A 27,494-nucleotide genomic window follows, 5' to 3' on the forward strand; every position below is an offset into this window, starting at 1 on the left:
GTTCATGGGCACTCAGGTAGCCAATCTGGCTGCACCTGGAGGGAAGCTGGGGGAATTCTGTCGAGTGGAGGAAAGCGAGTCTTTGACACACTGAGCCTGGGGAGAGGCCGACAGGAGGCTGGCTGCCAGGGAGGAAGCCCTGTGTGATGGTACTCACTGCAGGAGCAAGTGAGAACACTGCAGAGCCTGGGAAGAGAGTGCAGCAGAGCCGGGCTGAGAGAGGCCTGGAGATTGGCTCAGCTAGGAAGAAGCCCAGGGAAGAAGCAGCTGGCTTGAGGGAGCGGAGCTGAGCTGCTTGCTCCAGGGACCCAGGCCGGCACCCAGAGTCCAAGCAGGGCCTGAGTTCTCCCAGGGCGGTGGGGCAGGTGGAGTGAAAGCCCCTGACACAAGGGGTGTGACCACTGGCAAGTGGGAGACCTGGCAGGGGGCTGCTGGTGATGGTTTTGTTGGGCTCTCTGTTACCCCAGAACGGGTGGGGCTCTAGGTGCCCCGCTGGGCCGCGTCCCAGGACACTAATCACCACAGAGCGATGGACAAGGGGTGGCAGAGGAAGAAAGCCTGCTGCACTGAGCCCAGTCCTTGTGTAGGCTACGGAGATGAGCGACCCTCCGGAGGTCGATCTTCTAGCGTTGGATTTAGCGGATCTAGTGTAGACCCCCAAATGGAACACTGAGGGCAGCCCCCACCGGCGTCGTGTCCTCCTCGTTCTGTAAGGGGCACAGGAAGCTGGCGGGGCTGTGTGCTCCGTCGGCCTCCCACAATGTACATGCTGTGGCAACTCGGCTTAAGATAAGCCGAATCCAGCTACATATTTTGCATAGTTGGATGGCGAACCTTATGCCAGCCTGCCTGGTCTAGTGTAGACCAGGCCCTACAGTGTGGCTCCCTATTTCACAGGGCAATGGTAAAGCACCTGGGGCCGGGGTAAGGACTCCCACTGCTCCATGCCTCTCCCAGCTGTGCACGGCAGCCCTGGTGCCCTGGCGTCTCTGTGCCATGTGGGTGAGCCGCCTCGAGAGGGCAGCCCGGTAGAGCTCATTGGAGCGTGTATTTTGATGCCCTCTGAGGCATAGTGTTGGCGGGGGGGGGAGTGGCTGGATGCCGATGCCCCAGGTGTCTTGCACGTGTGACATTTCAGCAGTTCCCTCCGACACGCCGCTTCGCGCACCCCACATCAAGCCCTGGCTAGCCACAGTCAGAGGGGCCTGCAGGAACATCAGAGCCGCCAGCAATGCACTCGGCAGCAGACGGCCCCGGGGGAGAGGAAGGCGCATGGACGCGAGAACTCGGTGCCCCTCGCTCCGCTGGCATGGCCGGCTCAGAACCGCCCGAGAGCCCGGCTAGGGCGTGGAGGAGACGTGGTCCTGGCGGTGCTGACTGCCTGGGGCTAGTCCGGGCGCCGCTGTGACAGGAATGCCAACTCCTGTCAACCGGAGACTGTCAGGTTGCCAACCTGGCTCCCTGCTGGGCCGACCCCACCACCAGCCGTCAGACGTGCCCCTTCAGCACGTCGCCCCAGCAGCCATGGGCTCTGCTTCTTGAGGAGCACCCAGCACCGGCTGGCACAAGCGAGACGCCCGCCCAGACGCTGATGTGGTGAAACGGCAGGAGCAGCAAACCCAAGTGCCGGGGCAAGGATCCCTCTAGAGGCTGAACGAGCCATGGCAGGAAGAGCTGCTCTGAGATAAGATGGGGCGTGTGCCTGGAAAGTCAGTTTGCGCACGGGGTCCTTGGGACGCCAGTGCAAATCCTGATATGTGGCCAGGGCCAGGCATCCGGGGAGATCGGGATGTGCGGCCCGAGTGTGGGAATCCCTCAGCATTGAATTGGGGTCCCGACATGGGGCCTAGGGGCGTCCTGGGGCAAACCCTGATGCATGGCCTGCGTGAGGGGTCCTGGGGTGTCCCAGAGCAAATCTGGGTGCTGGGTCCTTGGGGATCCTAGCTGAAATTCTGACACACGTTCTGGGGTCTTTGGGAATCCTAGTGCGAACCTGATGCATGGCCTGCGTGGGGGACCCTGGGTGGATCCTGGTCAGGTGTGGGGGACTCTGAGGATCCCAGGGTCAGCTCCTGACATGCAGCCTACACCCCATTTCCATTAGCTGGTTTTGCTTTCACCTGGCGGCCCATTTTGCTCTCAGGCTTCGCTGCACTTTGCAGAAGTGTCAGCCACCGCTCAGCGCCGTGCTGGGGGCTCTCTCCCCACCCCTGTGATGCTGAGTTGGCTTCCTGGAGACTGCAACCACAAGCCAGCAAACAAGAACGAGAGATTGTGTGGGAGCCACACACCAGACAGAGAGCAAGCGAAAGAGCCCGGACTCGGCCCTGGCTTCCCAGCCCGCAATGCGATCGCGCCAGTGACAGCGATGGACGTGCTGTGGGCATCCCTGATGGCTCTTTCCTTGACGGCGCCCAGACAAGGTACCCAGCCCTCCCTCCATCTTCATTCCCTTCTCTCCTGGCCAGGATCCCCATGTGTTTAGCCTCTCAGCTGAGTTCTCCAGCCAAAGCACCATTGTCGGGTCTGGTCTGTCCCCTCAGCTTTCTGCATCATGCATCCTTAGGCCCTCAGCTGAGGTAGGTCTGGAAGCTCAAGTCTTCCCTTCTCTCGCATCATGGGCGCAGCAGGGGAAGGTGGCATCTTCCCTCCCTGCGACCCATGGGCCTCCTCGCTGCTCAGGAGTGAGAGACCTTCTCTGTAGGGGAGAGGGGAGTTTCTTGCCCAAGAGCTAGTCAGATCTCGGCCTCTCACCCTGTTGTGTGGTCACTTCTCACCCCTCATCGCATCTCCCTCTGGTCTCTAAACTGCCGTCAGGTGGGCCTGGGTGTCAGGTGGGTGAGACACGAGGCTCCATCTCCTCTTCTTCACCCACTTCCTCACCCCTCCCCTCCCATGGCACCCTGCAGAGCCAGCCCCCTCTTCCCTTCCTGGCAAACACATCAGCAAGGGCTGGTGTGAGGGAAGGGATCTGGCGGGGGGTGTCCTGTTGCCTCCCACCTGCAGATGTGCTGTCCAGCTGGCTTAGCATGCCACCTGCACCTCACCCTTGTGGGGCAGCCAGTTCAGATGAGCTCCTCTCCCCTCACCAAGCCCAGCCCTGGCCCCGCTCCTGGAGGCAGAGCTGGGCTGAGGTGGAATAAGGGGATCGGCCTGGCCCAGGGGGAGGTGAGACTGAATGCAGAGCCGCGCCGGCGAGGCTAGAGGCTTGTGGCTGGGTTAGCGGAGCAGAGGAACAGGCTTGGAGTGGGAATTGCAGGAGAGACATGGCTCTAGAAATGGCTGCTGCTCCCGCGGACAGAGGTGAGGTAGAGAAGTGTTATGTCACCATGGCGGGGGTCTCACCACCAACACCAGGAGCAGCCATTGCTCTTTCTTCTCCAGACACCACCTATGGTTAGGACAGCCTGTGGCGCGATGTAGTGAGAACAAGGCAGCTGAGCGTATTCTCTCGGAGCAGGGGGTGCCCAGTGTACAGCTGATTGCATCAGGGCAGCCCTTCCCGCTCCCCATGCACCGCAGTCCCTTCAGGCTGAGAGGATCAAAGGTTTTCCAGATGAAGGGCCGGATACACAGCTGGTGTAAATCAGCACAGCTAGACCGAAGAGCTGGCACTACTGCCGTTTACACTAGCTGGGGATCTGGCCCCTGATTAATTTGAGGAACCATGCAGAATCATTATTTATCATTCTCCTGGTCTCACAAATGCGTGTGGCGCTTTATACAACCCGGCTCTCCGCCCCAGCCAGCGTATAAACCCTCTTGTTCTGACTAGTATTACCGATTCCCCTATTATTGTGGTATCGTTTGTTTCCTGCATTACTGTGCTAGCTGCCACGGCCTGTTTATTTCTTCATCAGTTCCTTTGCTGCTCGCGGTGGCCTTGTGTGTAATTAGGGGCACAGAGCCCTTTTCCTAGCGCCGTCTCCTCGTGAAGTGATCCGGCCGTGGGGCCCTGGGAAATGTATGTTTATGATGATTTTATGATACATGCTTTTTTTGGTGGGGGGGGGATCTCATTCCATTTCCCAGTGAGATAGTTTGCATGTCACAATTGCCCCCTATCACAACGGCTGCTGGTTGTTCCCCTCATTTAGTAAAGATCCCAGGGTAGGAAAAAAACCTGGACTTCCCAAGCCCGGAACATTAGGGCTGAGCCCTGTTGTTGCTCTCCTGCCCTTACTGAATCTGGGTCACTGATGAATTCGGTCCTGAAGGGTTTGTACATTTAGAACCTTTTCCCAGCACTAAACTCATGATGAGTGAATTAGTATCAATAGCCCGACTTTGCCCCCTGCTTCCTCCAGATTGCCATGTGCAGGCTGAGTTTTTTAATCATTAAGATGGAGACCAGTCAGAAGAAGACAATGCGGGAAATTGTCGCTAGAAGCCAACCCTGTCATTATTTCTTAAATACCCTATAATGGCCTTGTTGATACAGTAAAATCTCAAGGGCCCAGACCCTCTGACAGTGGAACTTGATCTAACTCCATTGAACGTGTTGATTTATACCTGCTAAGAATCAGGCTCAATATTCCGTCTCAGCAAAGCCATTATTGGATATTTAAGAAATAATAACAGGCCTCGGTTTTAGCAACGATTCCTTTATTATTTTCTTCTCATCTGCTTCCTTGAGATCATCTCAGGGTCAGTAGTTTCTTACTATATCGGTCCTATTGATGTGGGCGCACTTAATGAAGGGATCGCAATGTAAACAGGGCACCACTCGTTTAACAAAATCAATACATCAGCAGTCAGTCAACCCATGAAAAGTAAGTTGGATTAATAAGCGCTTGGGGGGGAATATATGTTGTATAAAATGCCAGTGCTGTGGAAATGATTACTGATAATAATACCTGCTCTCTTTCCTCAAATTGTTATTAAACTAAATGTCACATCATGAGATTAACACCGGGAGAGAGGTCCATTTTAGCCACTTGTAGAAAAATCACCTATCCTCTCCTGTCTGTGGATAATTGCTGTTGTCTGGCAAAAGAAGGATCGATCCTCTCTTTTAAATGAGTTTTATATCCCTAACAACATAACATAGCTTTCATGCTAACACTTGGGGCTAGATTTTTTAAAGTATTTAGGCACATAAAAATATAAAGCCTTTTTATATTTTCCTTTAAGTGCTTAGAAACAATGAACAAAATACATATTATAAAACAAAAGCATGTATCTCTATTTTATTATGTGTTGGGTTACTATGGAAAGGATCTTGAATTCTGGAGTATGGGACGTGCATAATACATTTTCTGCACATTTTCTGACTCAAATTAACAGCAGGCTACTATGGAAGCCCCTTGTCTAAAACCTTGAAATCAACAGTTATACCAGGGATCCATTTTGCTTTGACCTGTACATGCAGTAATTTTCTGTTCTTTACGATTGCATGAAGAAATCCTTTACTTTGATACACCCATTGGCGCCATCTTAGCACAAGAGCAAAAATATTTCGCCATCTTATACAGAGGGCGCCAAATGCTGAATGTCTTTCTTGGACTGACAGTTACGGCGAAGGGGGATTAAATCCGAATATCCAGCCCCCTGTCACCAGAGCACCTGCATACTTTCCAGCCATTCATATATTTATTCCCACAGACACCTCAGGGGGAGGTGGGGCTATGCCATTGTACCCATTTTACAGAGAGGGAATTGAGAGTCACAGTGACATTGAGGGACCTCATGAAAATAAGAAACTGGGCCAGGGTTTCCTAAGTCGCAGGCGAGTTCCTAACTACTGGGCCATCCCGACATGGATAACATAGAGTGGCAATCGAGGGATAAGAATCAGATCCTATACGCCGTGCACAGTCCATTTCAGACACCAGGCAGGCAATTTCTCTGTGTTGCGTCCTTTGCTGGGCTGAAGAAAATCATTCCACTCCCATCACAGTTGAAACACCCTGACTTTCCCCATCGGCCTCTGTCCCCTGCAGTGAGGAAGTAGAATAATTAATTCAGACAGCGTAGAGCATTTCTAGTGATAAACATCAAAGCATTAACAGGCGGAGAGTGTGTCGCTCAGCCAGGCTGTCTGCTCCTCTGCATGAAATGGTCTGTTGGTATGTGTTATATCAACAAAGGTACTGGGAAAGACAGCAAGGTTAGAAGGAAGGAGACAAAACTAAAATGATACAAGGCCCCCAGGGTGTAGCTTACCCCAGGGAATGAGATAAGAGTGTTTAGCCTAAAATAAAGCGATGTTAACAATGAGATCTATTAAGCTGTGGAATTGGCTCCCAGGGGGAAATGCTGTTGCTTGGAATAATTGGAGTGAACAGAGCACTCAGGGAAACGGGCTAGTGCTGGGCTATCTGGAAATGGATGAAGTGACCTGATTTTTTTTTTAAACCAGCCTTGCTTTTGGTGCCGTCAGTTTTTCACGCGCCATCAGTTGCGGGCACAAATTAGAGCGGCCGCCTGCAAACCAAAAGGCGGCTGGGCATTCACCTGCCATTTTCTAAGGGCAAAATCTGTCAGCCATGCACCGAAAAAGTCAGTGGGTTTAGTAATTAGGCACGCAAAGGCTCTTCCACTCTGACTGCTGCAAATGCTCCCGTTTTAGGGGCTCAACTGGATCTGTCTTAGGCCTGTTGTGTGGAACAGGTGAGCCCAGACTGCCCTTGGAACCAGAATGACCGAGATCTGGGGCCTTGTAGCAGCCTCACACTGAGCCGTCGTCAGCGTCCACAGATACTTCTGAAAATTTGTGCCTGTGGGCCAGAGGTTCACTTGGTGTGAATTGAACTGCACAGTCATACGCCTCTCGCCTTCAGTGGGCAATTTCCTGCTTTTGCTTTTCTGTGTTTTGTCCCATGTCACCTGGTTACCACCAGAGCTGCTGTCCCTTTGTCACCCCCTTGCTCCAGAGTCCCAGCTGTCATTTAAAAAGAAGAGTGTTTCTGACCCTTTGGGCTGTGAGGATAACATCAGAACCAAGAAAAGAAGACTAAGAAGGGACATGATAGCCATTTTCAAGTATCTAAAAGTCTGTTACAAGGAGAAGGAGAAAAAATTGTTCTTCTTGACTTCTGATGATAGGACAAGAAGCAATGGGCTTAAATTGCGGCAAGGAAGGTTTAGGTTGGACATTAGGAAAAACTTCCTGTCGGAGGGAAGAGGGCGTTAAGCACTGAAATAAATTGCCTAGGGAGGTTGTGGAATCTCCATCATTGGAGATATTTAAGAGCAGGTTAAATAGACATCTATAAGCAGGGGTGACCCGTGAGCCTAGGCGAACTAGCAAATTGCCTAGAACGCTGCTGGCCCGGGTGCCCGATGATGACATCACAACCATTGACGGCTGTGAAGGCGGGGGCGCCAATCGCACTGCCCGCCTGGGGCTCCAGCTGCCGCAGCCGGCCTCAGGCTGCTCCTGTCTATACGGCATGATCTGGATCAGTGTTTCTCAAAATGGTCCAGGTAACCACTTTGAGAAACATGGTAACTGGCTGCGCCAGTTTGTTTACTTACTGGCTCTGTGGCCACGGAGCCTCGCAGCTCCTATTGGCTCCGGTTCGCCGTTTGCAGCCAAAGGGAGCCATGGGAAGCGGCAGCCCGGCCCATGCCTCTTCCCGCGGCTCCCCTTGGAACCGGTGCCAATGGGAGCCACGAGGCTCCATGGCCACAGTGCCAGTAAGTAAACAAACCAGCACAGCCAATTACCATGTTTCTCAAAGTGGTCCATGACACCACTTTGAGAAACCCTGAGCTAGACGGTGCTTGGTCCTGCCGTGAGGGCAGGGGACTGGACTCGATGACTCTCGAGGTCCCTTCCAGTTCTAGTGACCTAGGATTCTATCACCAGTGTAGAAATTCCTGACTGAGGGTACAGCTACGCTGCAAAAAAAGACCTGAGGTGACTAAATCAGGCTCTCCAGGGTCAAACTTATGGGACTAACTAACTCAGAGTTATGCTTCAGGGCTAAAAACAGGCATGTAGCTGTTCCCACTCAGGCTGGAATCTGGCTCTGAAACCCAGTGAGGAGGGAGGGTCTCAAAGCCTGGGATCCAGGCTGAGGGAGAACATCTACATTGCTATTTTTAGCCCCCAACACGAGCCCAACTCAGTTGACCCAGACTCTGATACTTGCGACTGCTTGGTGGGGGGTGGTTTTGTTAGTTTTTTGTTTTGTTGGGGGGGGGGGTTGTTTTGTTCATTTTTGTTTGGTTGGTTGGTTGGTTTTTGGGGGGTTGTTTGTTGGTTTTTTGTTTGTTTGTTTTTCAGTGTGACATACTCACAAAAGTTATTGTGAGATGGGCATTAGGGTCTGGTATCTTTTTTGTTCTTCTAGTCAGTTTGTTTTTGCCAGCCACTTTCCTTGTTTGGCAGTGTCTCACTGGGAATTTCTGTGGCTGGTGCTTGATTTTTCCCCCCACTAGCCTGTCACCTGAGGCTACCGGAGTGGCAACCACGTAAGCCAGAACTAAACCTCAAAAGACTGGGTGGCTCTGGAGAAAACCAATGGCACATGGGGGCTTTACCTGAGTGTGCCGAGAGCCTGAACAAATAGCACTCTGAGGCGTGAACTGCCCTGTCCACTTCAGCCAGGCCTCAGAGATTCCGGAGTTCAGCATTTTTGATGTGTGGTCGGCCATTTTGTTGCAACCACCTGCCCGACATTTTGATTTCTGAGTTCTCTGACTAGCTGGGACTTGCCAGAAGCTGCCTGTGGCTCAGCAGCTCTCCTAGCAAGGAGGAGATAACTGGGTGACAGCACAAGATCCACGGAGCCACGCAGCTGGAGGTCAGGGATCCAGACCCCAGGAGTAACCAAGGAGACGGGAAGCCAGGAGTGTAGGCCAGCAACCATGATATCTGTCCGTGTGAGGCTGGGAATGGGAGCCATGGGTGTCCCATGGTGATCAACTACACTAATATTGCTACTGGGCACAGACATTGTTGCCACAGGTTCTGGTCCCATTGTGTGAAGACCAAACGTGGCCCTGCTTATACCCCCACATGGACCCACTTCTGAAATGTTTCTTCTCCTGGAAACCTGTGAGCAGATAGAGCAGGGTCTTTTCTCCTGACGCTGGGGAGGAGTCAGAGCTAGGGTGGATAAGGCAATCTCTGACCAGCAAGGGCCGCTGGGATAAGTACCTTTGTTCTGAACTTGAGGCCCAGCTGACCTCACCATTCTAAAGTCCGTTTTGCTTTTATATCCGTGGCTGCAATGTCTCCTTTCTCAGTCGCAGGCCGTAACTTCTTGTCTTAGCACAGCTGATTTCTGGAAGCAACCTCTGCCACTCCCTCGTCCTCTTTGTCCTTCCCCGGGGTCCTTTGTCCATCCTTCCAGACTCATATCGCATCATCTTTAGCCTGTATGTAAGGCACAACAGTGTCTCTGAGCAGGGAGGCGACACAGGCTATTGCCCCATTTGGGACTGTCACTCGAGGGCACTGTAAACGAGGGGCATGTGGCTGCCCACTTGGCTCTTCAGCTCTGGCTGCGGTGGCACAAGGACGTGGCTGTGTCCTGGGTTATTGTTGCCGTGCGGCAAGCGCTTGTGATTCTGACTCTCTGCTTCCCAGCGGGGACTCCCATGCTGTTCAAGAGCGTGTCTGTAGCCTGGCGCACGGACGGCCTTGTATGAATGCAATCTGTGCCCCCACAGCTCCTGCATGGGGTTATGGGAGCCCCTCCATGTGGCTTTGTCTGCATGGGTCAGATCTGCAGCTGGTGCAGGGATTTCCCCAGGCTCCCAGAATTTCCCCAAGCCCCCCACCCCAGTTATCAACTAGTTATAGTCCTGTGTGGCCCAAGCGATTAATCATTTTGCCTGGGGTTTGTTTACAACTCACTGGAATGCCAGGATAATGAAATGTTGTTCCCCTTGTGTCATGTGTGAAGGGCAGCAGAACTGTGCTCAGCGTGTCCTGAGGGAGGGTGTCTCCTGCAGTCGAAATGCACTGGCTAAGCAGGCGGTTTTGATGCGAGATCCCAGGGGAGAGAAAGGGTGGGGACAGCTGTGTTGCTTGATGACCTGCCTAGAATCACAGGCATTATTTGACCTGCTCCCCTCTCTCCTGCTTGGCAATAGAGTTGGTTAGGCTCCAGAGTGAGTCTTTTGTTTTGCTAAGTGGCCGCTAGAGCTGAAAACAGGTCTGAGAAGAGTCTGCCCGGCCTACCCTGGCCGCGAGGTTCCCTCGCTGAGAGCAGGAGCCTCAAGAGACCAACTTGCAGAGGTCCCAGTGGCAGGTGGCAGGTGGCAGCTGAAGGGGATGATGCAGGGCCATCAGCATCAGAGTGGTGGAGTGGAGGGAACAGCGCCACAACAAACAGCAGTGACCAGAGTGAGTGAGTGACCAGAAAGAGCAAGGTTCCCTTTCTCCCCCCTCCCACACTGGCAGGTGATCTCATGTGAAAGCACCTCCAAACTTGGCATCTCCACTGACCCAGGGCAGCCACAGTGCATGGGGTGTGGTGGAGGGAAAAGCGAGAGGCACGTTAACGGAACATTTGTTTGGCGGACAATGTTTCAGTGCTGTGGCTCCAAAGTGCTAGATTTGTGACTGGGAAACGTATTTGCTAGCCAGTCAGGATTTTTAAAATGTGCTGTTTGCCAAGGTCATTATCTCACAACATTGCTCTCTGGAGAGGTCATTATCTTGAGGCGTTTCTGTGTTAAACATTTTTATTCTTATAGTTTTTGCATGAGAACAGCCACACTGGGGTCAGGCCAATGGTCTATCTAGCCCAGCAATCTGTCTTCCAACAGTGGCCAGTGCCAGGTGTCCCAGAGGGAAAGGGAATGAACAGAAAAGGCAAAAACCAAGTGATTTATCCTCTATCGTCCAGTCTGACAAGCAGAAACTAGGGACCCTCATGTCTACACTACAAGTTTTTGTAGCAGAGAGTATGCTAATGATGGACTCATTAGCATAAGTCGCGATGTCATTAGCATATTTTCTGCCAATGCTTTTAGTGTAGCTGCTTCTATTATGCGCAAAAAAATCCGTTTGCGCAAGATCCATACGCTCTGCTCAAAAACCTAGTAGTGTAGACAGCCTCTGAGCATGGGATTACATCCCTGCCCACCCTGGCTAATAGCCATTACCTGTCCTCCAGGAACTCATCTAATTCTTTTTTTAACCCTATTATGGTTTTGGGCTTCACAGCATCCCCAGCAAAGAGTTCCACAAGTTGACTGTGTGGAGAAATACTTTTTTGGGTTTTTTTTAACCTTCTTCTTATCAATTACATTTGGTAATTCATCCTTCTTGTGTTGTGTGAAAGATTAAATACATTTTTCCTTATTCACTTTCTTCACGCCAGTCGAGATTTTCTATCCTAGCCTCACTTAGTTGTCTCTTTTCCAGTCGGAAAAGTCCCAGTCTTTTTAATCTTGCCTCCTATTTCATACCCCTAATTGTTTTAGTAGCTTTTCTCTTTACCTTTTCCAATTCCAATATATTGGGGGGATGGGGAGACCATAAAATGCACACAGTATTTAAGATATGCGCATGGTTCTTAACATTTCGTTCCTCATGGTTCTTAACATTTCGTTTGCTTTGTGGACTGCTGCCGCACGTTGAGTAGATATTTTCAGAGAACCATCCACAATGATTCTAATATCTCTTTCTGGAGCGGGAACAGCTAATTAAGACCCCTGCATTTTGTATGGCTAGCTGAGATTGTGTTTTCCAATGTGCAATACTCTTTGCATTTATCAAACAGCTCGTCGTAACCCTCACAGCCTCACTCCTCATTGATGTCTACATTCTCCCTACAGATTCAACTCTGCCCCACCCCCATTCCAGTTCCTGGGAGAAAAACTGAGCTGGTGTAAACCAAAGACTGCTGATTTACACTAGTTGAAGGCCAGGCCCCTAAATGTCTTGGCAGTTAGGTTCATGGGATTTAGGAACCTGAACACCTTTGAAGAGCCTCCCCTCATGTTTTCTTTGTCCTCCCCCTAGCAAATACACCCCAAGCGTGAAGGGCAATTTAGTCACAATGAACCAGGCGCCGATCCTGCAAACACTTAAGTACCTGCTTAACTTCAAGCTTTTGAGTTGTTCTAGGGTTAATGTGAAGCCCGTTCCTAGGTGTTTGCGGGATCAGCGCCTGTGGCATGTCACTCTCTTGAATTGCACAGGGCAGTAGAGCAGAGCAAACACAAGGGACTCCCCTATATAGTGACGGTCTCAGAGCAGCTGTCTGCATGCCAGGGAGTCGCTTGCAATAAGATGCGGAGGTTCTCGGCCGGCCAGATGCCCTCCAGAAGTGGCTCACAATGACCCATCTGGGTTGTGACTAGAATGGGGTGGGACATTCTGAAACGTTTGTGCTTTTGACAAAACATGGGCAAGTGTTTCCATTTTTTGGCCAGCGCTGTTGCCACTTGGAAAATTGCAACATTTCAACGGTAAGACAGAAGAATGCCATCCACGGATTCCCCCTTCTCCCCCAAATGTTCTAACATCTCCGGTGGAGTTTTTTAAATGACAGCCTAGTCTCTCTATCTGCTATATATTTGGAAGAGTCTGTCATCCATTTGTTCAAGAATTCCTCCTAAACGGTAAGAGCTAGGACCACCAAATTTGGTAGGCAGCTTTCTCTTCTTCTAACTTAAAGCAGGGTCAGGTTTGGTTGTGCCAGGACAATGGGATGTGCTTGGAACGGGCTTGCTTCTCATAAAAACATACAAAAAAAAGACTGACTCACCAGGCAGGTGAAAGGGCCTGGCTGGGGGCATGCTCCCCTCCCCCCATAGCCCCAGACTTCCCACCTTCAGGGAGGACAGTGGAGGTGAAATCCCTCCTCCACCCCGATTCGTACAGGAACAGTGCAGGCTGTTCCCCTTTGTCAGGGAGTGAGGGGAAAGTGCACAGTTTACTGCATTCCTCATTCTGTCTGGGGAGTGCCCACTGCTGTGCCCACTGGAGCTGCAGCAGTCATGGAGAATTGCTTCTCACCTGGCCCCAAGATGCTGCAGTGAGAGAGGACTGGGGTTGTCCTCTCTGCCCAGGGCAGCCTGCCTACTGAACCCCTCCTCCCCAGCCCCACCCCAGAACAATAATTCAGATGAGGCATGTAGATTCTCAATTTATTTAAAAAAAAAAACAACCCAAAATTAATTGAGTTAAGGACTTGAGCAATGCCAGGTAAATCTTCTAGTCAATCTAGCGAATATATACAATGTCAGATCCTCAGATGGTTTTCATCATCGTCAACAGAATCAGGCAGTGCAACACCGTAGGAGGGGATCTGACCCAAAGCCTCTTGTTGCCATGACAAAATTCAGGCCAGAAATTAGAAAGTTTTTAACCATCAGTGAGGGAGAAATCCTGGAACGGCCTCCCCATAGTTGTGGGGGGCAAACCACTTAATTCATGTTAAGAGCAAGCTGGACAAACGTATGAGTGTATGGATGTGTGACAGGGTAGATTATGATGGTGGGAAGCAGGGCCCCACAGTTCTGGTTTATGTCTTCTATTCCTAAGTCTCATGCTTCAGGGTTTCAGCCAGTCTCTGGCAGGGGTCAGGAAGGGATCCCTCACAGTGTATTCTGGGAAGCTTTTTATCACCTTCTTCTGAAGCATCGGGGTGGCCATGGCTAGAGACGGGACACTAGATGGTGGTGGCAGAACAGGACTATGAGATGTGGCACCTCCTGTTCTCTCAGGCGCTTGGCTGGCGGGTTCTTGTTCTCACACTCAGTGTCTAAGTGATCACCACATGGGGTTGAGAAGAAGTGACAATGACCTTGGTGGAGATTTGGGGAGGAGGAAGGGTTAATGTCCTCTGGAGCATGCTCAGGCAGGTCACTTGCCAGGATTACCTGGGAGTGTTTCACTTATAATCATTTCTCTACTACTGCGGGGACCGCGGGCACTGAGGCCCCTCGGTCCTTCCTAGTCTCTACCTGTGACAAGGAATAGTCTAGTCTCCTGTGGGCTGTACTACTCTGCTCCAGTTCTGCTTGCTGGATTTATTTGCAGGTGGTGGGAGGTGTTAGTGGCCTGTGAAACAAAGGAAGTCAGACGGGATCATCTGATGATCCCTTCTGCCCTTAAGCTCTAAGTATTGTCAGTTCTCATGCTTGGATTGCCAGTCTTGCAAAACCTGTTGTTGATGTTTTTCAGCTCATAGTTCCCCGATCATATTATTTGGGGGACATTCTCATTTATTGTTGCACAGTAAGTTGCTTACACCCATAGTTGAGGAGAAAAGCTTAAAAATGAGACCAATACGCTTGTAAACCAGAAAGCAAATCTAAAGAGCCTAACATGGATTTTAAAAAACAAATCTCTTGGATTTGAAGCCAGTGTCATGATTTTCTTGGAGGGGCAGTATCGTTTTTGGAACATGCAAACTGGCCGTGCTGATTTGGTTAAAATCTAAGTCACAGTCATTGTGGGTATGTTTACACTAGCCCCTTAGTTTTGAACTAGGGAGGCTAATGTAGACTTTCGAAGTTGCAAATGAAGCCTGGGATTTAAATATCCCGGGCTTTATTTGCATCTTCCCATCCGGGCACCATTTTAAAATCCCCTTAGTCCAAACTTACTGCCCGCGGCTATATGCGTCAGTCAAACGTTAACTCAAACTAAGTCCTTAGTTCGAGTTAACTGTTACACCTCGTGGAATGAGCTCCTTGAGTCCATCACTCGGAGGCAGGTTTTCACACCCTTAAATCAGGTGGAATGAGGTGTAACAGTTAATTTGAACTAAGGACTTAGTTCGAGTTAACATTTGACTGCCGCGTGTAGCTGCGGGCAGTTAGTTTGAACTAAGGGGATTTAAAAATGGCGCCCAGACGGGAAGATGCAAACAAAGCCCAGGATATTTAAATCCCGGGCTTCATTTGCAACTTCGAATGCCTACTAGGGGGCTAGTGTAGACATGCCCTGTGTGAGTTTAATAGCTGAAAATTTATCCTGCAGATGACGGGATACATTTTCAGCTATTTGATGTATCACAGACCACGCCCCCTCCCCAACCCCGCAAAAAAATGATGGAGAGTTGCTGGTTTGGCACATATTTCCAGTCTCTGTTCTTAGGAGTTCTGGGAGTGCCAGACTTTTAGTCACTAGACTCTGCCAGTCATTTTGTATGGGTCCTTGAGCAAATCATTTAATGTCTGAGTCTCTGCGTTCCCACCACCAAAAATTATCCTCTGCAGGTGGCCCTACTTCCTCCCATCCCAAGCAAGAGCCCTGTTTGCTCCTGACGTGGGGAGCAAGTGGCTCTTTGCCACCTGTGGGTTTCTGCACAATTAGATGCATCTCCTTGCTCCTCCTTTTTACCTCTGTAGTTGGCACTGGTGTGACAGCTGCTCGATTCCCATGTGCCGTTGTGGGGTTGACAAATTAGACAGGATTCAGAGAAGAGCCAGGAGTCTTATTTAAGGGTGTGAAAACCTGCCTCAGAGCGATGGACTCAAGGAGCTCTGTCTATTTAGTTGAACAAAGAGAAGGTTAACCGGTGACTTGGTCACAGTCTGTGAGTACCGCCACAGGGAACAAATATTTCCTAATGGGCTCTTCAGTCAAGTAGAGAGAAGTATAACCAGGTCCCGTGGCTGAAAGCTGAAGCTAGGCACATTCAGACTGCAACAAAGGTGTAAAATGGTACCGGGGAGAGTAACTAACCATTGGAACAACTTAGCGAGATTTAGGGGGAATTCTCCATCACTGCCAATTGTTCTGTCAAGATTGGTTGTTTTGCTAAAATGCCTGCTCTAGGAATTATTTTGGGAAAGTTTGTGTGAGACAGAAGCTCAAACTAGACCATCGCAGTGGAATTTATGACATTTTCCCATGGAAAACTTTGATTTTTGTCAAAAAATGGAAAACCAGTTTTCAGTGAAAAAAAAATCAATGTTTCTGATGAAAAATATTTTAAGAAAGAACTTTCCACACACTCAGAAATGAGTGTCAGAAATCCAATTCTGTATTGAAAAAAATATTTCAGTAGAAAATTTTCAGTCAGCACCAGTGATAATAATTAATAATAGCGAAAATAACACAAACATTTAAAGTGATACAAGAGCCTTATATGAAAAGGGCTATAGAAGAGCAGATATCAATGATAATGATCTATTATCTCCATGGTGCATATGATGTAAGTATGTCCTGTCAGCGAATGTTTGTTTCTGTGTATTTATTTCATTGGCTTTCCTTGGGCAGGGTACTCATCATATCCAAGCATATTATGAACATTTGAATAGGGTTCAAAAAAGACCTTGATAGCTTCATGGAAGTTAGGTCCATCAATGGCTATTAGCCAGGATGGGTAGGAATGGTGTCCCTAGCCCCCGTTTGTGTGTAAATGGATGTCAGGAGAGGGATTATGTGAGGATTACCTGTTGTGTTCCCTCCCTCTGGGGTATCTGGAATTGGCCACTGTTGGCAGACAGAATACTGGGCTAGTTGGACCTTTGATCTGACCCAGTATGGCCGTTTTTATGTTCTAATATTCAAGAATTAAGATCCCTTTTTTCCCATTCCCTGCAGCTTTGATTTAGTCCACATCTCACCTCCCACTTCTGATCCTGGGTCAAAGCCAGGCCGATGTTTCTCTAAGCCTGGCCCTGCTCCCAACTCCTGTAGGTTCCTCGCAGAATGGAGCCTCGGTCTGCGCTTTGCTGATCTGTCGCTCGGAGCTCCCGGGGCCGCTAGGCAAAGATGCAAGTGCAGCGAGAGGAAGGCTTTGGAGAACTGAGATGAGACGGGGGAGGGCAGAGAAGTCAGCAGCAAACAGGATCCACTCTGTTCTGTGCAGCTAAGCTACAGAAGACGGGTAGTGTCAGACCTGGCCAAAGGGTTTGTGGGGCCCAAGGCAGGACGCTATGAGCGGGACCCAGGCCTGGCCGATGGATGGTGTATACTCAGCAGCGCGGGGCCCCGAAAGCGCAGGGCTCATGGCATTTGCCTTGCCTGCCTTGCCCTAGGACTGGGCTTGGGTAGCATCTCAGAGAAACTCACTCTGAGTAGCACCTCTCTGTAGCCCTGGCAAAGCCTATTGGTCCAGATCCCTACCTGATGTAAATGCCCCCTTGACTCCTTGGACTCTGCTGAAACTGCTAGGGAGCCGTTGAGTCGAAGGAGAAACCAGAACAGTCTGAAGAGACTTCACTGGCTTGGAAGTCAGAAGCTCCCTCGCTGTTAGGTCTGCAGCAAATTCCCAGAGGTGGACCACCGCACGCTGGTATCAGTGGAAAGGTTCCGGCTGACTGCAGTGAGCTTGGGAACAAAGGGCTTTAACCTCTCCAAGTTTGTCTTCACTGCATCAAAAGTCCAAGTTCCCCAGAACCAGTGGCTCATCATGGGGCCGATGCAGCTAAAGGCAGGTCTGTTTCACACACAAAAGACTGGCCATGTCCAACTGCCTTTGGCTGCCTTTACCCCATGGATCTGCTACTCATTTTGCAGCTTCATAAAATGGAAGTGACCTTTTAGTGTGGGATCAGACCTGAATTCACACCCTTGGGGATCTTAATAAGCACCTTAACCACTCAGTCATGGCTCCTCTTAACGATTAATTAGTTAATTAATTCGTGAGCTTATGTTCTTGCGCCTGGCCTCCCGCCTGGGAATAGTGATGCTTTTCCTGGCTTGTAGAAGGACTTGCTTCATTGGCATTTATAAAGATCTTTGAGCAAGGAGAGTTCTAGGAAGGGATAGTATCATTACAGGCGGGAGGGAAAGAAAACGAAAGACACAGGACCCCCAGAATAAGCTAAGTGGAGCTGAAAGGAGATATCAGTCATTCCCAGGGCTCAGGGAATCCTTGTGTGTGCAATGAATTCTGACTTGCAAATCAGCAGGCCTGGTGTGCAGAGGGAAACGAGGCCAGGAAGAGTTGCGCGCTCTACTTCCGAATTCTGCCCAAAGGGATGCAGGCTAAGCTAAAGTGAGGTCTCCATCCCTCAGCAGCAGAATCAAAACGATTTCCCGAGTCGCTGCCGTCTTTGTCCTCCTTTCCCCCCCCCCAAGGCAGAGAGGCGAGATACTGGGAGAGCCCTGATTTTGTTTTAAGACCTATTTGTGCTCACGCAAGCCCCTGTTGAGTGCAGTGAGTTTACGGGAGTAGATTCTGTTCCGTGATGCAGTGTCAACTCCGAAAATTGGGGATTTCAAAAATTCAGAGACGATTCTTTCCCCCGGAGTGGCTTCAGCCACACTTGTGCAGGATTGATTCTTGTTTTATGCAGGGCTGTCAATTGCATGCAGTTCACGCTTTGCTTCCAGGAAACTCACCACATGATGCCAGGAAGGTGTGTAATACAGTGGTGTTAGTATTTGTGTTCGTTCGGTATCCCCGTTGCGCGAGGTGCGGCACAAACCTATAGTGAAAAGGTCTCAGAGGAGCAACCATGTTAGTTTGTAACTTTAAAAAACAAGTAGTCCTGTAGCACTTTAGAGACTAACAAAAATATATTTCTAGTATCATGAGCTTTGGGGGCAAAACCCCCTTCTTCAGATGAGAAAAGTGGAGAGAAAAGGGGGGGTCCCTCACAATTTATAACAGAAAAAGAAGGGGGGAGTACTTGTCAATTGTAGAAGCTAAGAGTGGGCTGGAAATGTCCCATACTTAACTTTTGATGTCAATTGAGTGTTGAATATAAGGAAAGCAGGTTTTATATATGGCCATTCAACACGGGCATTACAATTGACAGGTACTTCTCCCCTCCCCTTCTTTTTCTGTTATAAACTGTGAGGGTTCTCCCCCTTTTCTCTCCACTCTTCTCATCTAAAGAAGTGGGGTTTGCCCACAAAAGCTCATGATACTAGAAATATATTTTTGTTAGTCTCTAAAGTGCTACAGGACTACTTGTTTTTTAAAGTTACAAACTAACATGGTTGCTCCTCTGAGACCTTTTCACTATAGGTTTGTGTAAATATATATTATGTAAATATATATGTGTTAGTTTCTAAGGTGCTACAAGACAGCTCATTGTTTTTAAACCCACCGTTGAGAGACACGTCATGCTCTGAAGAACGGACAGATTAGTCGGAGAAAGGAGAGTTCTTATTCCCATATTCCAGTCTTGTCTTCTTTAATAACACAGCCTGGGTTCCTTTGAATGTTTCTCAGTGTCTTGGATGCTGGTCAATTTCTCAGAGCCTTTATCATTAGTATGGCGGAGGAAGCATGGTCTTTTAGCTAAAAGAGGATGCAGTAGAGAGTTACAGGAAAGCTGGTAGTAGATGCAGGGGAGAAGGGTCTAACTCCGGGACTGTGAAAAAGAACAACGAGGTATCGGGAAGAGAAAGAGCAGAACAATGGAGCTAGACAATGCAGGTACCATTTAGAAATAAGGAGGAGAGCTTTGGCCCTGATGCTTAAACAAACAGGGAGCCAGAGCACTGGACTAGAAGAAAGGGGTAGAGGAACATAATTCAAATGCTAAAAAGCAAGGAGACGTCCTTCCCTGGAGATTCAGGGTAATAGCAGTAGATGCCAAACAGGAAAGCACGAATTGTATTTCCAGTCAACATGAAGATGAATTATTTCCTATAAACCCTCTACTCACCCACTACTTCCTCTCCCTGGTCTCTGTCAAGTTTATATCCTCTAAAATGGTACCAACAAGTCAAGTCTAACCCCAATTCATTGGAAGGATTGTTTGTCAGAACAGCTTTTGCAGTGATGAAATTATCTACACCAGCATGGGTTCCCATACTTGGGGGTGTGCCCCCTTGGGAGGGCGTGAAGAAATTCCAGGGAGGGACCAAGGTGACCCAGCCCCCACCTCCCCACATCAATCCTCCCCCCCTAAGTTTTGCTGCTATTTTTGTTTTTCAGCCCCGGTCAGTTCCTTTTTTATGCTGCTATTGTGGGGCGGGGCATGAGGGTTTCTCAAAAATCAAAAAGGGGGCGTGATGCCAAAAAGTTTGGGAACCATTGATCTACAGAGTGGGTTTCCATCCTCCTGTTCCAGGGCATACGTTGGTGGCCAGCCGGGGTCAGGAGCACTTTTGGGTGAAGTTATTCACCTTCATCTTTTTCCGGTTTACAAGGCAAATTTGATAACCCCAAGACATTCCATGAGTCTATGTTATTTTCACCAAATGGTTTTCAGTTAGAAGGGGAAAAAACCCTTAAAAATTAAGAGAAAATCAAAATGTTTCAATTTGTTTTTGTTTGAAATGACTTTCTTTAAACTTTCTGTTAATTTTATGTTTAAAAAACATTTTAAATGATCCAGATGTTTCATTCTGCCCCAGACAGACAATGTGTGAATAAAGATTGGATGTTTTTTGTTAAAAAAAACAAACATTAGGAATGATTTTGGGGCAGTTCTCTAGTCTGTGTCAAAAGTCTATGTCATGGCAGGTCAAACTAGATAATTATAGTCACTCCCAGTGGGGCCAACACCCCCCACCCTGGGCAAGGTGGGGGGAGGTCTGGATCCAAGCTCCTGAAAAGGCCCAGGCTGAGGGTGGCCGGCCCACAAAGCTGCCCGGAGCACACCATGCCACGCCTTACCTACCCCACCTCCTGGCAGCTCTCAGAGCCTCCTGGAGCACAGTGCCACGGTGGTGTCTGGCGGTCATTTAAAGAGCTGGAGCCACAGGGCCCTTTTGAATCACTGGGCCCTGGAGCAATTGTCTCCTTTGCCTCCTCCCATCAGCTGGCCTGTTCACTCCCCTTCCCTCAAACCCGGCCTTGAAATCTATGAAAAATAGTTTGTGTTAACATCTTGATATGCAGATTTTTTATATATATATATTTGGTTCAAACTGAATCACCCCCCCACACACACCCACCTCCCCACCTTCTAATTTCTCAGAATTTCCAGCAAATCAAAAAAATGCATTGTTTGCCCAGAACCGGTTAGGAAGACCTCTTCCTCCATGTTGTAATTATTCATATTTTGACTCGTATTTGTGTTCCCCTAGCATAGAGGGCCCCTACTCAGAGACTAGATGATGTGTGTCAATAGGTGATGTATGAATAGGACATGGGGGACGCTGTCAGAGGCAGGACAGCAAAGCCAGATACGAGGAGACACTCTGCAGATCAGGCAAGAGTCTGAACAGGAAAGACTCTGTGAACTTGCCTGTCATTGCATCTTCGTAAAATGGACTCTCACGAGGAGGCGTTGACAGAAATTGCTGTTATTTCTCAAGGCCCTCACTTGGTGCAAGGCCCTTCATGGACACAGCATGATTCTGGCTCCTGAGAGCTTAGAATAGACATGAACCGTCAGATCGGGGACTGGAGGGGATGAAGAGGTGGGATAGCAAAGCAAATTCCTACTAGGCCCCCTTTGGTTCTGCACATTGATTTCAGAGGCCCATCCTAGCCGTGAGAAATGGTCCAGTGGGAAGAAAGGGTCCCACAGCCTGGGCCAAATGGTGTGCGCTGGCAAAGGCTTGTTAGGGCTGATACAGGGAGGAATCCCATTGTTCATTCGCAGGAGCAGGCTTGTTGATGGGATGGGAGCAGGAGCTCTGTCAAAGGGCGATGAGAGGAGCGCAGAGGGTGGTGAGTGGGGGACAAGGCTGAAGGGAGAGGACGGGGAAGAGGAATCTGAAGGTGAGCTTGGCTGCTGGGTGCATCAGAGAAGAGGAGGTAGCCCCAGCTGGAGGGTGTTATGAGACAAAAGAGACAGGAGAAAGGGATGCTGGGCCGAGTCCTCAGCTGGTGTGAATCGTCAGTGCTGTGGTGAAGCTATCGGCACTAAGTTGAGTGACATCGGGGGAGGTTCTGGCCCCAAGAGCTCGCTGCGGTGCCGCCAGAGCACAAGGGCTGGGGCGTCGACGTGCAGGCTGTGTCAGTACAGGGCTCGCTGGAGCATTTATCAGGGAAGTCACATCTACAGATACTTAGTGGGTGAGTCCTTTCCGGGAGCTGATTACTGTGTCACATCCCCTCCACCCTGGCCTGCGCCATTTGGCTGCCATGACTTCCCTAGCAGCTCAGAGCCCCAGCTGCTTGGTTTCTTTTTTTTTTTCTTCTTCTTTTTTTTCCCCACATGCACAGAATTGAGCCCTAATGAGCCAAACTCCCATTACTACCCTCAAGGACAGCCCGTGTCTGTAGTGGAGCATGGGAGCTTATCAGTAGTTCCAGGGGTGGCCCTAGACTAGCTGCCAGCAACTGGCGCCCTAGGCAAACCATGCAATTGGCGCCCCCACCTCCAAACCTCTCAATGATATCGCGCCACCATTTGGCGCCCCATTTAACTTGGCACCCTAGGTGACCGCCTAGTTTGCCTATATGGACGGGCTGCCCCTGAGTAGTTCTGAGGATTTGAGGAGCATGTCAGGTGATCCAATCCCCTGGGTCACCTGAAGGCTTCAGGTATCCTCCAAGGCCTCCAGCAAAGTGGGGCTTATCAGATGGATGATAAGCACAATACCATTTGATCTCAACACTTTTGGGTGGCATTGGGGCCTTTCCACCGGATGAGGAAGAAATGACCAGCTTCTGAAAACCTGCCTCAGCCTGAAAACCTGAATCAGCATGGCTACATCTCTCAGGGTTGTGATTTTTTTTTAATACGTAGCTATGGCAACCTAACCCTGCAGCACTAGCCCAACAGGAGAATTATTTCATGGACCTAGCTACAGCCTCTCCGATAGGTGAATTGACTACAATGAGGAGACAGACTCTCCCATGGGTATAGCGAGTGTCTGTGCTAAAGTGCTACAATGGGGTATCCCCTCAGATTGGCCCCCCATGTTAGTCTACTCTGTCTCACTTGATTCTCTCTGTCCAGCCCTCTGCCCAGGCATTTACATCTCACTCCTTGCCCTAGCACAGCTCCTGGCTCAGAGAGCCCTTAGCAGTTTCCACAGCTGGGAATCCTACATTGGCCAGAGGTCCCCTAGATCTCTCAGTTGCATTCTCGGTTCTCCTGAGAGCATCAGCCTAGCTGAGAAGCCTGGAGAACAGGCCGCAGGTTCAGATCAGCTACCGGAGTCTGTGAAGGCTTCTCCTAGATGAAGCCCTTCTGCCTAGGCCTGGACATTAGCTTGGGATGCTTTCCTTGTCTGGATCTCAGCAGTCGCCCGGCTGACAAAGTTCTCACCAAAGGTCTAACCATCAGCATGTTTGTTCCAGTCCAGGCAAAGACGACGTCTCCTGCTGTCCCCTGGAACAGCACACCTGGCAGTCACGAGAACACGTCTGCAGAGCCAGGTGAGGATACAGCCGGCAGGCTGGGGGAAATCCTACCCCTCGTGCTCAGTGTGTCCCTCTCTACATGAAAGGCACAGAACCTGGGGCAGCAGATACCAAAGGGGGAGGGAGAGCTTTATCCAAGTTGATGGACACCTAGTCTCTAGAACCCAGGCTGGGTCGGCCAAGGAAGGCGTTGCTGACTCCATCATAGAGAGGAGATGGAGCATAGGCTGTGATGGGTGAGCAGCTCCAGCAGCACTGGGAGATGGGGTAGCCCAGGTTAGGATGGGCAGTGGCATCGGGACCCCCTGATGCCAAGGGAAAGCGGGGAGATGGGGGTGCCCAAGTTGTGCCTGGCAGCTGCCCAGTACGCCTCATGCTTCGGCAGGACTCCTCCTTGCTGAATCCAGCGGCCTGTCACTGTAGCTCAGCGCTGTGTTTTTGAGGTTACTGCGGGGTGCTCACAGGCTCATCCGTGACATTTGGGTTGAAGAGGAAGGAAGCAGCGTGGGCAGCAGCGCACCTATCTCACCTGTAAACAATTGAACACCGCTCTCAAAGGGCACGGGCTTTGTCACACTGCTTAGACCAGCCAACGCCCTCTGCTCCTGTTGGAGATTTATGCACCAGCTTTCACAGTGATGCCTCATGTCTGGCCTTTATGCCCCTCCCCCCAGCCCTGACCCACACCCAGCATGTACCCCCAACACTGCCCCATTCCCAGCCCTTAGGGGCAGCCATCCCTTCTGGGTTTCCCATGCCCCTTCGTTATGCAGGATCCCATGGATTCTCTCTGAAATCACCTGTGCTACTCTGCAGGCCCCTCAGGAGAGGGATCCGTTCGTTTGCTGAATGGCAGCAACCCCTGCAGTGGCTCCGTGGAGGTCCGTTACTTTGGGCAGTGGATACCAGTCTGCCAGGAAATGTGGGACATGGAAGCCTCCCACGTGGTCTGCAGACAGCTGCATTGTGGGGAGGCAAAGGAAGCAGTAGCCACCCCCACCCCCAGCCTTGTGTGCCCACCCAGGTCAGCGCGCATAAAGGAAACCACCCCATCTTCTCAGAGCCTCTGCCCGTCCCTGCACATCCGCTGCACGGGGCTGGAGAGCACCTGGGAGCAGTGCAACATGTCACTTGCGGAGCAGTGCTGCGGTGGGAGGCCGGCCAGCGTCACCTGCACAGGTAAGAAACATCCATCTCGTGTCCTGTAGAGCCTGGGTTAGCCCTCAACAGCTCCAGATGGGAATTCATCCATGCGGGCAGGTGGTTCTCCTCCACTGCTGCTGCTCTGGCCCCATCAGCCATCCAGGGTGAGGCCAGCCCAGCTCTGTCCCTGCCCATTGGCCAAACCTCAGCCCTCCTAGCTGCCTGTTTCTGGCCCATGCGGCAGCCTTGTCCCTCCCCACATTGCAGGTTAAAAGCAATCAGGGGCCCAGCAGGCCCCTTCTGCCTGTGAGTGCCATCACAGTATCTCGGGGTGAGTGCCCCTGCATGCTACGCCCCTGATAAATTGTTAAATGACAGATGGAGCGGAGACCAGATCCACCTACCCGCCCACCAAGAGCAGCTCCATGTATCCATCCACACAGCCACTGAGAACAGCACCATCCATCCATCCATTGAGGCCATATCCCTCCACCCATTCTCTGAAACCAGCTCCATGGAGCCAACATCTCCATCCGTCCACCCCTCCATCCCCATACTTAACCCACCATCATCTAGCCCTTGAAAGCAGAGCCATAGAGCCATCCATTGAGGCCAGCTCTATCGATCCCTCCCTCCCCATACTCCCCTTTTCATCCATCCGTCCAGCCTCTCCCTCCCTCTCTGCCATTTGCAGAGCCTCTCTGAGCTATGCTCCCCTCGCTGTCGCCCTCTCTGCCAGGTTCCCACTCTGTGCGCCTGGTTGGCGGGGGCAGCTGCTGTGAGGGCCTGGTGGAGGTCGAGGAGGCTGGTGTCTGGGGCACAGTGTGCGATGATGCCTGGGACCTGGATGACGCCAGCGTGGTGTGTCAGCAGCTGAGGTGTGGCTGGGCCGTTGAGGCGACAGTGGCCTCCTCCTTCCAGAAAGGGACAGGCCCCATCCACCTGGACGAGGTGGGCTGTGCAGGGAATGAAGCCCACCTGTGGGACTGTCCAGCCAACAGGACCCATGACTGCGGCCATAAGGAAGATGCTGGTGTGGTGTGCTCAGGTCTGTTCCTCTATCCCAAAGAGTACATGTGTCCTCCTGTCTGGTGGAGCACTCCACACCTGTCTCTCTGGTGATGCATTCGTCTCCTTCTCTGCCCAGTGGGGGATTTCTGTCTGTCTGACAGAGAGCCTCTGTCTAACCACCTGCTCATCTGAAGGAATGCTCTGTCTGTGCAGCCATTGGAGTGCTCCTGTCTGTCTGTCTGTCCATTGGAGAGCTCCTGTCTGTCTTGTCTGTCCATTGGAGAGCTCTTGTCCATCTGTCTGTGCATCCATTGGAGCACTCCTCTCTGTGCATCCATTGGAAAGCGCCTGTCTGTCTGTGCATCCACTTGGAGAGTGCCTGTCTGTCTGTTTGAGTACTCCTGTGTGCCTGTCCATCTCATGGAGTCCATCCTGTCTGTCTTTCCACTGGAGCACTCCTGGATGTCCATCTGTTTTGGTGGATTGTTCCTGTCTGGGATGGGCAGTGACATTATTCTTGGAGAAGGGGTAAATCTCTCCTGACTCCAGCAGACAACAGGTGCAGCGGAGCCCAAATGCTTCCAGCACAGACTGCCCCTTACTGTGGGGATCCCGAGGTTGGTCCCTCTTTGCTGACTCCCCCCCTCACATTCCTACACAGAGCACCAGAAGTGGCGCCTGTCGGGCAGCTGTGCTGGCCGCGTAGAAGCCTTTTACCAGGGTGTGTGGAACACAGTGTGTGACGGGACCTGGTACAAGGAGGAGATGGACGTGCTGTGCCAGTGGCTGGGATGCGGCCCCTCTTTGGACAAACTGAGCTTCAATCACACACACCATGGCAGGATGAACTACCAGTGCAAGGGGGGCGAGGCCTCGCTCTCCTGGTGCCGATGGCACTACAACAACTTGAACCTGTGCCACCAGTCCCAGGCCGCCGGCGTGGTCTGCAATGGTAACTCTGCCTTGTCACACACCAAGCCCAAGCGGAGCCACGTGAAACGGGGGAGAAGAAGGCAGACATGGGGGCGACTGACGGGGGCAAAGGAGGCGGATGTGCAAGCGGATCCAAGGGACATTGGGCAAGGCCAGAGGAGAGGGGAGGGAAGGAGGCGGACATGGGGGACAATCCAGGGGATGTGTGAGGTGGCAGGAGAGGAGAGCAGAGGAGAGGGTTCGGGGGGGGGAGTGTCTGTTCCTCCAGCCCTGCTAACTTCCCTTCTCCCTCTCTGTGGCGTCCCCAGGCTCGCTGGGCTTGCTGAACATGTCAGACGTGCCCTCCATGGGGATGACGACTCCAGCCAACACCCAGGACGGGAAAGGTGAGTGTCTGGAGGGGGGGAGGGGAGGTGACCCTTCTCTTCCTCCCGTGGTGCCAGTCTCGGGGGAGGGAGCCGGACCAGAGGCAGATCCTTCCCTCCTGAGGTGGGAGGGGAAGTTTGCCAGCCCTGCCCCTGGACAAACCTCTCCAGTATCACTGCACCGAGGGCATGTCCCCTCTGGCAGCCCCATTCCCCAGGGGGTGGCCAAAGAGGGCCACTTCCCCTCAGCAGGCTTGTCCCAAGAGCTAGGGCATTGGTATGGAGCACCGGTGCAGCTGATGTCAGTGCGCCCCTACCCAGCGCCCCTGTTCCAGGCAGAGGCCCACGCTGCATGCACTTGCAGGCTGCATGCACAAACGCCCCTCCCTGCCATGGCACAGGCAGCAGGATCGGGGCCGCAAGGAGAGCTCCAGGGACCCAGCCCTGTCAGCCTTCCTGTGGTCTCCCCCATGTCAAATTTATGAGTCGGCCCTAGAAAGTGCCCAAGTAGGGGGCCTACACGGTGCTGGGAACTCCCTGACACCCAGAGGGATGGGGCCCCGTGCCAGGCCCTAGTGACAGATCCCCGGTGTCTTTTGCCTCTCTAACTTGTTCTGTCTGTCTGTCTGTCCTGCCCTGTCCTCCCTCTCCTCCCCTCCACCCGCCCCACTGCCAGGCACTGCTAGGCCACTATGCTGGGAAGCCACATTCCTCTCGAACCAGACTCTCCTTCTCCTCTGTGTGGTCCTGGGCTTTCTCCTCTTGGTCGCCGTGCTGGCCTTCACCACCGTTCTCCTGAGGATGAGGAAGCAACACGGTAGCTTTGCGGCTCGGGGCTTTGCCAGAGCGAGATGGGGCACTTGGGCGCCAGGCAGAGGGGGGCTAGGTCTGCTGGGAAAAGCCATCACACAGACCTTTCTGCAGAGGGGGTGACATCGCAAGAGCT

At 51.3% G+C, this 27,494-nt stretch overlaps 1 protein-coding gene across 4 annotated transcripts in view; it reads left to right on the top strand.

Annotated features, from left to right (window-relative positions):
- The first annotated feature begins 1,120 nt into the window (after positions 1-1,120).
- Positions 1,121-27,494, top strand: part of CD6 (CD6 molecule) — a 33,746-nt gene continuing 7,372 nt past the window's right edge. For 3 of the 4 annotated variants that reach the window (XM_075928401.1, XM_075928402.1, XM_075928400.1), the window contains exons 1-7: positions 1,121-2,423; positions 23,034-23,111; positions 23,913-24,275; positions 24,979-25,287; positions 25,912-26,202; positions 26,492-26,569; positions 27,225-27,365. In XM_075928401.1, the coding sequence (XP_075784516.1) occupies positions 2,216-2,423; positions 23,034-23,111; positions 23,913-24,275; positions 24,979-25,287; positions 25,912-26,202; positions 26,492-26,569; positions 27,225-27,365 (1,468 nt within the window). In that variant the 5' untranslated portion in view covers positions 1,121-2,215. Of the gene's footprint in view, positions 2,424-2,451; positions 3,965-23,033; positions 23,112-23,912; positions 24,276-24,978; positions 25,288-25,911; positions 26,203-26,491; positions 26,570-27,224; positions 27,366-27,494 lie in introns of those variants that run through there. The other variant, XM_075928403.1, reaches the window with a different exon arrangement.

Source organism: Pelodiscus sinensis, chromosome 4 (assembly GCF_049634645.1).
Source record: "Pelodiscus sinensis isolate JC-2024 chromosome 4, ASM4963464v1, whole genome shotgun sequence".
NCBI lineage: Eukaryota > Metazoa > Chordata > Testudines > Trionychidae > Pelodiscus > Pelodiscus sinensis.